Source organism: Spinacia oleracea, chromosome 6 (assembly GCF_020520425.1).
Source record: "Spinacia oleracea cultivar Varoflay chromosome 6, BTI_SOV_V1, whole genome shotgun sequence".
Lineage (NCBI taxonomy): Eukaryota > Viridiplantae > Streptophyta > Magnoliopsida > Caryophyllales > Amaranthaceae > Spinacia > Spinacia oleracea.
In genome coordinates this window covers 145,191,603-145,203,974 of record NC_079492.1, presented here as the reverse complement: position 1 = coordinate 145,203,974, position 12,372 = coordinate 145,191,603, and the positions used below count along the sequence as shown (strand labels likewise).

Below are 12,372 nucleotides of genomic sequence, written 5' to 3'. Positions count from 1 at the left end.
TTTTAGGAGGTTTAAGCCGAAACTATCGCTTTGACAGGCACATACACACAAGGTTTTAAGAGGTTTTGAAAGGCTCATACACACAAGGTTTCAGGAGGTTTTGAGTGGCACAATATGGTTTTGACAGGCACATCCATACTGATACAAGGTTACCCAAAACTCGATCCGGTATCCGATCCGAAAGTGATATTGGTTCGAGTACCCGACCATAAATTAGGGTAATGGATATGGTTACCGTTAGCGTTTTACAAATAACGGGTATCAAATAACGATTCAGTAAGCCGTTTTTTAAAGCTTTTCCAAATTTAAATGTTTTTCCCAAAAGCTCAAATTCTTAAATGTTACTAATCAATGTATAATTTGAGTAAATTGTAATTTCATTAGTCAGGTATTAAAATCGTGTGCTAATGTTGGTATTTAGTGTTGAATGATATACCACTAATTTAGTTATAAAGTTTATTTTTCCCAATTGGATGTCAAAACGAATATCTAGTATCTAATATGATAGTTTGAATATCCGAACTTAACGATTCAGTTCGTGAATATCGATTTTAGAATTACGGAGTATTAGTTATCAATCATGCTCCCCCACCACTAGTGCCCACCTTATTTTCTGTCATTGATCTTTTATTTTAAATTTTGGGATTCTAAATTAAAAGTTCCAAAATATTGTATTTTCCGGCCACCGTCGAAAATGAAATATGAAAGTAAAACCCTGAGTCCGCCATCCTAGGCAGCTCCAAACTCTAAACAAATGATCCCCCTCAACCTCACTCTCTCTCCTCCTCCTTCTTCTTCACTTTCTCTCTCATCTCCCTTTCTTCCTTTCAAACTCAACTATGCCCAGAACTTGCTCAATCAGGTAATTATCATTTCAATTTCCATCAACACTTCCTTCTTTATCTTAAATCATCAACTTTTTTAATGGAAATTGTTTATTACAGAAAAAGAAGAATAAGCAAATATTGCAACTGAGAAGAAGAGGAATATGTAGGGTTGAACTACAGCAGGATGCGCCTTTGGCGATTGCTATCGGCGCGTGTGTGTTGAATTCCCTTTTGTTTTCTGACACCGCCGCTTCTTTTCCGGAGGATGAAGACGCCGCCGTAAGCTCCACCGATGCAAGGTTTGCGGTTATGACTATCATTGGTTTCATCCCTTACTTCAATTGGTTGGTAAGCTGTTACTGATAAAGTGATAATATAACTACTCCTCCTTAATTATTCTATTTTGGACCAATTTTGAGAGCTTTATTGTTCATCTTTTGGCTGATTATATTGAAATTGAATGTTGATAGAGCTGGGTTTTTGCTTTGATGGATACGGGTAAACGACGTTATGCTGTCTATGCACTTGTATATTTAGCCCCTTACCTCAGGTTTGTTTCTTGTTAGCTCTTTGGTGCAACCTTTTCTCCTTTGGACCAGCTCTTCATCCGCATTTAGTTGTCACATTACTAGTTCATACTTCGTACTACATTATAAATGAACTATTGTTCTCGGAAGCAGGGATTTAATAGTGTGACACTTTTTTCCCAATTTAACGATTTAGTTAGCGAATTGCAAACCCTTATCGAATCCTAAACTAGCAAATTAGGTAATTATTTCGTTAAACTTGTAAGACGTGGTTATTTTATCATGCTTTAGCACACTCCATGGTACATAATGAGAGCAATCGATGAGTAGTGTATTATTATACTAGTGTTAGTAATAGTTCTAGTACTAATACTAGCAATGGTGTCAATAGTATAATCAATTAGCTTAGATTTTCATTACGAGTTATAGAACACCTTATACCCTTGTCTCCAAGATAACTCTAGCATTTCCTAAGTATTTATCTGAAAACATTAGGTCCAAAGGAATTTTCTTAAACTGTCCTCTTGTTCCGTCAGTCAGTTCAGGTTGTGTTGAAATATTTTCATCAGGGGTTAGTGATGCAAACTATGAATTACTGGTCATGATTATAACTTAACATTTTGTAGCCAATGGAACTCTAAATACAACTAGGATCCATACATCTTATAAAATTTACTCCTGTTGTCCTGCATTGATTTAAAACTTAGGTCTGGACTCACGACACTATCTGGAATTGTGGTACTGGAACTTGGTGAGTTTATGCTCTCGCCTGTTGGTGGACTATCATAGTATCATACTATCATTGGCTATTATATTTCTGGTAACTATCGAGGAATCATGGCCTAATTGGAAAAAAAAAAGATTGCTAATTCTCTTGTTAACTGATTCTAATTCTTCTGAGGACCAAGTATCGAAAATAGAAAATACTAAGGCCATGATGACGGATGATTGTTTATGCATTTCCCTTTACTCTAGGCCTTGATTCTAGTATACTGGAACTGTTAGCTTTCTTGTACTTGATCTGTTCGTACAACCTAAATATGCATGCATCCTGATGTACAATTTTTTTCTATTGCCAACTTAACAGGACCAATCTCTCACTATCTCCAGAGGAGAGTTGGCTGCCAATTGCAAGCATTGTTCTCTGTGTTATCCATATACAGGTGTGAGTTTAGTTAGTTTTAGTTGCCTTTTCCCATTGACCTTAGTCAACAACCCTTGCTCAGCTTTCTTTATGCTTAAAAAACACGATAGCATCACCCTTCTACAGCCCTTCCCGTTTTGCCCTCTGTGCATGATTATTTTTTGTAAATTTATTTCTGAATTCATCACCCTGTACATTAAGTGCAAATATCTTCCCTTTGGCAGCTAGAAGCGAGTATTAGAAGTGGTGATCTTGATAATTTCAACTTCTTTAACGAGGCAGCAAAGCGTCTTGGTTTGGGTAAGAAACATAGTCATGTGAAACATTCAGAAGAAACGCACAAGGAGGTAACTACAGATCTTCTCACTCTCTAACCTCAAACCTTTTATAAAGATTACCTTAATCGGGTATTTCCAAAGAGATTTCTTTTAGAGCTTGATAGGTGTTCTGACTTCTGACATTTATGTTAGGCAAGAAAACAAGGAAACATGAAATTACCTTTGGGGGAACAGTCAAGGGATGAGATTAGAAAATGGAGAGTCCCCACAAGGCCTTCCCAAGATGTTGAACACGTGGATGAAGATGACGGTGATTTTGATGATAGAATGCAACACTAAGGAAAAATAAATGATAAGGGATGATACACTAAGGAAGGGTAAGGGTTAGCTCATGTACATCAAGACATTTGTCAGGCCTTTTACTATAGTACATCGAAGAGAGTAGGTTACCGATATGAGAAGAGATTACAGGCATTTGCTTCTTTGTTCAGGCGTTTCCTGAAAGTTGACTGTCAATTTTGAAGGAAAATTGCCTCTGAAAATTGTGGATGCTATTTTCTTGTATATTTTTAGTCACATTTCTGTAGGAAAATGAGCATTTACATCAATAAGAATATGGCTCATAGTTTTTCTTGTGATAATTTTCTGCTGTCATCTTTATAATCTATAAGAACGTTTACTATGTTCCTAGAACATGGAAGATTAGCTGGGTCCTTGCATTTTCGTCCATGACATGCCCTTTTGTTTTGGCTTTGTTTTTATGGTAAATAAATGGCAATTTCATATAGCAGTAAGATTTCTGTATCAAAAACCAAGATCTTTGTTACAGCAGCGCCTAAAGACGTTTCTAGGTGCAAACACCTTCATTGCCTTTTGCTGTGGTTGTTGGAATCTGGAAACTGGTTGGTTTAAAGTCCACAATTTTGATAGCATTCATCTGCTTGTGCAACAAAATAATGTACAAGTACATGATTGTGAATTTGAAAATCTGTTTTGTCATTCAAAATTCTTTGCTATAATTATTGATGATTTGTACATCAGCATTCAAATAGTCTCAAATTCTGCAGATTTAGCAGCCTCTGAACTTTAATATACTGTTGCAGACTTGCAGGTAACATAGAAGTATTAAACATTGTCAATTCACTTGATTTGTTCCTCAAATTTCATCTTTCTTGAGAGGAAATGGACTTACAAACCTCGTTTTAAAGCAGAAATCCAAACTAACAGCAGCAAAAGTGAAAATAAACAGATCCTGGATCACAAACAACCCCCCATCCACAGCATGCGATAGGAAACTTGCAGAGCTGAACTCTAAAGGAGCTCCTCCACTCAACGTAGCAAGACCTGACAAAAGAGGAACAACAAAACAAGATTCTGAGAATGCTTCAATTGTTAACATTTTGTCAATCTGTCAGTATTGTGTTATGTACCTTTAACAACGGCGAAAGCTGCAGATGCACCGGATTTAAGGTGAGTATCATCCACATCTCTGCGCACTGCATACCGGAAAGTGACTCCGAACAATGCACAACTAGCAAAGGTAACTCCTAATTGAAGCAACAACTCTGGACTAGTTGTCACCTTAGACAGGTAAATGGGGACAGAAGCCAACGTTCCTACTAAGGCACATACTGATCCAGCTTTCACTGATTCCCACCTCTCTGCATCTCGAGTAATCTCACCTTTATTATCCCCTCCACTCATGGATAAAGATCTTTCTGCTTCTTCAACCATAGCTCTTGCTTCTGATACTTCCTTCTGACACTCTGCAATCTTAAAACAATCACAGTGTCACCAACTTATAGACTTCGTTTGGTAGGGCGTAAAACAATTTGCTGGAAAACAATTTTTCTATATTTTCAATTTTACATTGTTAGGTTTGGAAGGGGGTGTAAAACCATTTTTCCATGATTAAAATTGATGGGAAACCTTTTCCCCTTCAAACCTTTTTTTTCCATCTCTCTTGTACACTTCTCTCACTACCTGCTTACTTTCCCTTTCATTTTCCTTTCGTTTATCATTTTTCTTACATGGAGCCAAACGGCGGAAAACTAATTTTGAAATTTTAATTTTGGAATTGTACTAATGATCATGCAAAAACAGAGCAGTAAACAGGTAAAAGAAAGAGACCTCAGATGCCCTGGTTTCGAGTTCATCGATGTATTTCCTCATTTGCTGAGCTTCAAGCTCTTGTCTTTCAATATCAGCAAGTTCTTTCCTAGCAAGTAGTACTCTTTCAGAAGCCTTATTAAGCTTATCTAACATTTCCTTGTTCTCTTCTTTACCCAGCAATTGTTCCACTCTTTCGTCCACAATATTAGACAAGACATTCTTTAAACTACCGTTGCTTCCATTGCCGCTGTCGCCGCCGCCTGTCTGTTGGTTCTCCGAGGTGGTGCTGCATTTAACCACCGTAATCTTTGGCTTGGATTGTGAACCACCACCATATTTCAGTCTTATTGAGCTTTGGGTTGTGGTTATAATTCGTCGGGAATAATGGAATGAAGTTTTGGGTAGAAGAGAGAGAGTGAGATTTGGGTCTAGAGCGCCTGGTAAAGACATCCCACTACTCTTTAAAATTTGAGGCGAAATGGGTGGGGGTGGCCTATCCTCTCTTTTGTGTGGATGATTGATTCATTAATAGTTATCTCCGATTTGTTTCCGGCGACGAGTTTGGGACTTTGAGATCAGGCTGTGTGGTCTACTCTCTTATCCAGAATATCTGATCAAGTTGTTCCCATTTACGGAGTATATTTTTACTTAAAAAAAACATAAATAACGGAGTATATTTAAAGGTAGGGATAGATGAGTGAAGATGGTCGTGGGTTGGGTCGGACCGGGTTGGGCTTCGAGCCCATAATCCATGGGCTTAACTGGGCCAGGCCCAATCTAGACCTGTATTGTGTCGGGCTGAAAAGTTCAAAACAAGACACAAGCACGGCATGAGCCCACGGGCTTTCGTGTCGGCCCGTCGTGTCTAAGGCCAATTTTACAAAATTTAGCGTGTTTTGTCGTGCCGGGTCGAGTCGTGTCGTGTCTTGTCGTGCTTTTTCCAAAAATTAAGGCTCAGGCCCGCCCCACGAGTTAGTGCCCGTGCCGGGCTTATTTCGTGTCTGGTTGGGCTTCGGGTCGGGCTTCGGGTCGGGCCGACCTGCAACCATCCTTATAGATGAGCACATGTGTATTAGGGCATTTTAGTAAATTCATGTCAATTCCGTTGAATTGCTGCCAGAGCGAGGACAAATGTTAAGGGTGAGTTTCTCCCAAGTCTCAAGGTTAGTCTTGAGGTGAGTTTCGAGTTTAAGCCTTGGGATAAAGTGGTAAAAATAACAAGCCTTGAAGTGAGTTTGAAAATCCGAGACTCGCTTAAGACTCCACTTTTTTTCCAACCAAATAAAAATATACAAGCTTTTAGGAAAGACAGCCTAACGGTTAGACCAATTTTATGCATTCTAAAATCAATTAGTTATGCACTTTAACTAATTAGTTAACCACTGAAACCAATTAGTTAAGTCTGAAATTCAATTATTTAAGCAACGAAACCAATTAGTTAAGCATTGAACTAATTAGTTAAACAATGAAACTGATTAGTTAAGCAATGAGATCAATTAGTTAAGATTTTATGAGTATTAGTTAATAATAGGTTTGTAAAAAATAATAACTATTCGGCTTATAAATTTAACTATTTGTCTTTATACCTTAACTATTTTATTATCCAATTAGTTATGATTTTATTACTTTGGTATACAGCTGGCCTTTGATGCAGGCTTCCCGAAAATTGTAGCAGAAGTAGACTCTCAATGCCTCGTAGCACAGAGAAGAAAAGGGAGCTCTCAGATGTTCAAGTAGTTGTTAATGATATTTGTGCTCTAGCTAGAACTTTTATTTCATGTAACTTTGGTTTTAATAGGCGCTCGTGTAATAAGGCAGCTCATTCTATAGCTAACCTCTCCCTCTCCTTTGAGTAGGAGTTAGTTTGGATGGAGGAATGCCCACCAGATGTCCTCCCGATTGTCCTCATGGACAAAGCTTTGATTGAATGAAATGGCTACCAAAGCTTCCCCGTCAAAAAAAAAAAAAAGTGGTCTAACCGTTAGGCGGTCTTACACAAAATTTCTGATAAAAATATGTCAGTTCATCATACTTTATCCTATTTAATTATCCTTTTTTAGGAGTTTAGTTGAGTATGAGGCAAGTCTTGTGATAATGTGTAAAATAGGGAGAATCTTGCGTGAATCGAATAATGAAACAATTAGTGAAAACTTGATGGGGCAGGGTCTGAAGATTGGAGATGAGTTTGAGGGATAACTCACCCTAGGATATAATGCAAAATGAAATCACTTGGGTTGGTACTTTTGTCTTTAAGCTAATTTAAATATTAAATGTGACAGGAAACATGCAAGGACCACATATTATAAATGGTATGGGGCAAACTCAAAGGGACGGATCGAAATGGAAATAAGTACAATCTTTAAGGACAGATGGAGTATTCAATTACTCTCTCCTCCCCTTAATACTCGCACCGGATTGACTGGTGCGGAGTTTAAGACACTTGAAATGACTTAATAATTTAATGGGTGATAGTTGATAGTGGAGTATTTTTTTTTAATATAGTTAGTGTGAAATATGTAAGGGTAGTGGAGGTGGAGCGATTTCCTTCAATATTGTTTAAAGAACGTCAAATTCCCAAAATGCGCCACTTTTTAACTTAATTCCCACCATACCGTCCACGTCAGCATTAAAACCGGTCTTTTTTTTTTTTAACTAAGCGACACTAAACCGCTATCTCAGGTAGCGGTTGACTTAAGTAAACCGCTATCTGAGATAGCGGTTTATAATCACGTACTATTTATAAATGGTAAAAAAAAAAAAAAAACCGCATTAGCTAGGGGTCGAACCCACGACCTTCTTCTTAGGAAACAAATGCTCTATCCACTGAGCTACAGACACTAATGTTTGATAAGGTAAAATTGGAAATGTTTATAATTAATATTAATAAATGGTTAAAAAGAAATAAACACATTAGTTAGGATTTGAACCCACGACCTCCTACATGGAAATAACCCACTCTAACCACTGAGCTACAGACACAATTGATGTCACAAGAGGTTACTTCTATATTATATTTCTATTTAAACTGTAATTCATGTTAAAAATAATTTACAAGTAAGTAAACCGCCATCTGAGATAGCGGTTATGTTTTAATGCAAACCGCTATCTGAGATAGCGGTTTATAACATTGAACCGCCATCTGAGATGGCGGTTTGCTTTTAAACGAAACCGCTATCTCATATGGCGGTTCAATGCTGAACCGGAAAAAAAAAATATTTCTTTTTCTCCCTTGCTTACGTGGACGGTATGGTGGGAAATAACTTAAAAAGTAACGTATTTAGGGAATTATTGGATCTTTAAGCAATATTGAAGGAAATCGCTCAGTGGAGGTGTGAATTTTTAAATGTTTTTTTTGTATGGAGTGGGTTAGCGGGTAAGTGTGAGAAATAATTTAATATTAGTAAAAAATTCCATTTATAGAAACGGTGCAAGTATTAAGGGACGACCCGAAAAGGAAAACGGTGCGAGGGGTTAAAGGACGGAGTAGTTATTAGGCAGGGCAATACGAAGGAATATTAAACTTCAAGTGACCCAAATACAACCATTTATAATACCAACATAGAATATGTCAGTACTAAAAACACAAATAATTTATATTGGTTTTTCTTAGCAATTTATTAGTATACCAATAGTCTACCAGTCTCAGACTCTCAGTACCAATCCAAATTAATGGGTGTCAATATGAGTCATATATGTTCATATGGACACAAACCACTTGAGACTTAAAGTTTATAGGGAAAGTACCCGGGTTGTTACATGTATGATGTATCTTGAAATTATGTTTAAAATGACATGTAAATTTCATTTTATTAGTGCAGATTATATAACTAGTTTAAAAACTAAAACTGGTTAATCAACAATAAGTAACTAATCTTTTGAGTAATTTATTTAATTTGTATATACTCGCACTCACTATAAGACTAATAAAAGTCTATAACAAACTACAATTGAATCTAGTTGACTCGAATAAAAAATAATCGCACTTGAAGAGAAAGATGACTTGATGTCTAAAATATTCAATTTTCCATAATAAGTTATTGACTATATACCCGAAAGTTATCTGACCGACCCAAATGATCTCGCCCGATTTCTACCCAAACAGCAAAACCCGTTTTCCATCTCAATAAGTAATTTGTGCATGTTATTTAGTTTGAGCTTCCTATCTAAACTATTAACCTGAGCTTAAAGCCTTATTTAGTTTGGTCCCCTGTCTAACTATTAATTTGGGTCAAATCCTCAATTTAAGTACTAGTATAAAATTATAGTGCAATATAAGCATATATATGAGAGCAAACAAAAAGCATCGGAGATAAAACATATTTATCACAATCTTCTCATCTCTGTCTGCTTCCTCTTTTAAACCATACATTTCATCCTTCAACCCGTTGCAACAACTTCCTCTCTTCCTTGTTAGGGTTTTTCTCCTTACACTCGTCGATCGAACTCTGATATGTCATCCCATTTCATGCGTAAGGATACAAATTCAACAAGATTTCACATGATACTCATCTCTGTATTTATTTTGGAATACTTAAACCGTTTTCTACCTTATTCTTTTAGGAGTTACATTTCTATTTTTGACAACATCTACATTAAAATATTGCCACATTCAATGGCGCGTATATTATTTCTCATTTCCCCAAGGATCCATGAGTCTACTCCTGTTTTTTCTCTGATTAAATTATTTACAATTTTGTTTTTACAGCTGAATGTATATTCTTCATATAATGTGAACTTTTTCAATTTTAACTATGTAAATAATACAATGTCAAAAAAAAAAAAACTATATAAATAGTAAACGAGAGAATAAACATGAACGCACGCAAGAAATTAGAACGTCATAATAGTGATCGCAAAGCACGAGGTTAGCTCTCTTTGCACACCAACACTCATAAACCTTCACACCACCATGTTTAAAACCTTCCCTAGCCTGTGACTTGTATTTATAAGCTCTAACCACATTTCTAGAATATTCTCTAACTATCTAACTCCAGACATTCGTGAGGGAAGTAGAATAGATGGAAGGTACTACACTTTCCAAGATACTTAAAACAAACTATTTCAACAATATATAATTGGACAAATATTAGATCTCACATGAATCTATTTTGAAATACATATTGAAAAAAATTAGAGTATTAGTGGCTGAACCACTGTTAAAAGAATTTCGCGCTACCCGAGTGCAGTAGAACGCTTGCGGTTGTCTTCCACGGTTAACACGACACCAAGGATTGTGTGCACTCACACTACAAGAATTTGTATTTTTAACGACAACCTAATTACGACGGGTCAAAAATCTCGTAGCAAAAGGCTTTTGAGACGGGGCTAACAACCAAACAAAGACGGGAACAACCGTCGCAAATGTCTTTTACGATGAGTTAACGACGGAATTTTCAATTAAAGACGACCCCTTTTACGACGGGTTCGCGACCAAAAATCCCGTCATTAAACAACGATTATTGGCCTTTAGCGACGGAATTTCCCGTCATTAATGATATAATTTCTTGTAGTGTCACAAGCTTTATTGGAAACTAGAATATTTGCCATAACAGAAGAGAGAATTTTAGAGCAATTTATGTGTATGTGTTTATGAAAATGGACTTGAGAAATATATATTGAGTGTTACCGCGAACCGCATTCCATGTAAACCAAGACCCACGACCCGAGCCCGACCCGGCCGGCCGGCGCGCTATGTGTCCACCCATGCCGCTCTCATACTTTTTTAAACAAGTATACACTCAATGTCCAAAATATAAACAAGGAATAAAATTGACATGTTATCAATGTGAGACTTTTCCCATTTTCACTCTTTTCTTTTGCACTTTTAACGAGAATTTCTAACAACTTCTACATCAAAGGATTACACTCAACCGTGCACTGCAGGTGCTTGTTATTTCTATCTTTCTCAGGGATCCTACTGATATCATAAACAATTGTCTATGAGTTTACTCTCATTTTCCTTTGATTAAACTATTTACCTTTTTTTCTTGACAGCTAAATGTATATTCTCGTACATATACCATCAAGCTAGATAATCCACCTTTTCAATTTTAACTATATAAATGGTACTATATATTAAGGATAGATATCGTATGCGGTAGAGTTGTATTATATCTTAGCTATATGATATACTTCCCCCGATTTTTATTACTCGCAGCGTTTGGACCTTTATCAATATTCACATATTCTACTTTGACTATTGTTAGTGATTTATATGTAATATAAAATATAGTGTTGTAGGATCTTGTTAGATTCGTCTCAATGTGTATTTTCAAAATATCAATTTTTCATAATTTTTAATTAAAGAGATTTAAAGATATTAATAATCAATACACAACTTAATTAAGGGCCGCTCCTCTCTCTCTCCTTTTTTTTCTCTCTTCTCTCTCATCTTTTAGGGTTTCAGTTTTCTTGCCCGTTTAGGCCGGAAGTAGTCTAATTTCTTCGGAAATTAGACTATTTCCGACCCTTCTTGCTTTTCATTGTTTTCTCTTCATATTTTGTCTTGGTTTGGTTTCTTTTTCGTTGATTTGTTCCAATTTATTCTTGGGTTGTTCCCAATTTATTTGGGTTTTTCCTAGAGTTTTCTAGGTTATTGGTTCTCATCCATGGATGAGAATTTTTGTAGGGTTTCAATAATTGGGAAGGAGATTTGGATTCATACAGGTTTAAGATTTATCATCAACTCGTCGTTCAGAACAATTCGTGCACAAATTGCGAAGGGCTCTACTTGGAAAGATGTGAAATCATCGAAAATCACTGTCCGCGTCAAGCTAGAAGCGGTGGAGTACGAAATGTGCTTTAGGATGCAGAATATTAATTGTTTTGATTGTAATGGTTAAGTTTTTTCTTTGAATCTGTGGTATGCAGATCTATTTTATCATTGTAGCTGACGTATGACTGATTATTAATGATATTGTTCTTATTCCGTCAAAAAAAATATTAAAAATCAAATCAAAATTGTGCATTGGTATGCGTGAAAATGACAAACGTTGCGAGTAAAAATGAACGGAGGAAGTAAAATAGAAGTCTATATGACTTAAGAATTCAACAATATTATTTTAACATGGTAACATAGCAGAAATATATACGTTCATAGATTATTCAGTACAATCAATCTCAATATCGGTTGAAGAAAACTCTGTCAACGTGTGCATCTTCTCCTATCTGGCTATCTGCGCTGCAATGATGAAACAACATGTCTGTAACGAGCCCTACAGAGATATCATCCAAATACGACATCCGGAAATTATTCTCAAGAGGAAATGATGAATTTTTTTGATTGATAATGATATCACCAACTAACATCTAGAATACTTATCTTTAAACTCTTATGATGTGAAAAAACTGATTTCTCCATAAAAATCCCGATATTTGCAGCAGCGTGGTGGGGCCAACCACCGCCAAAGTCTTCTTCCTCTTCAAAACTATTCTAGTAGGCATCGTATATGGTAGAAGTGTATTATATCTTAGCTATATGATAT

At 36.3% G+C, this 12,372-nt stretch overlaps 2 protein-coding genes across 2 annotated transcripts; one reads left to right on the top strand and one right to left on the bottom strand.

The window, feature by feature from the left end:
- The first annotated feature begins 615 nt into the window (after positions 1-615).
- Positions 616-3,458, top strand: LOC110796340 (uncharacterized). The gene is made up of 6 exons (XM_022001408.2): positions 616-862; positions 945-1,175; positions 1,298-1,377; positions 2,442-2,517; positions 2,723-2,845; positions 2,969-3,458. Exons 1-6 carry the CDS (start codon positions 755-757, stop codon positions 3,113-3,115), a joined length of 765 nt encoding a protein of 254 aa, XP_021857100.2. The 5' UTR covers positions 616-754; the 3' UTR covers positions 3,116-3,458.
- Positions 3,459-3,868: 410 nt separating this feature from the next.
- LOC110796334 (uncharacterized) lies at positions 3,869-5,534 on the bottom strand. Its single transcript, XM_022001399.2, has 3 exons — positions 4,907-5,534; positions 4,207-4,549; positions 3,869-4,120 (listed from the first exon to the last, which is right to left on the bottom strand). The coding sequence occupies exons 1-3, from the start codon at positions 5,336-5,338 to the stop codon at positions 3,933-3,935; spliced, it is 963 nt and encodes a 320-aa protein (XP_021857091.1). The 5' UTR covers positions 5,339-5,534; the 3' UTR covers positions 3,869-3,932.
- Between the last annotated feature and the right edge of the window lie 6,838 nt (positions 5,535-12,372).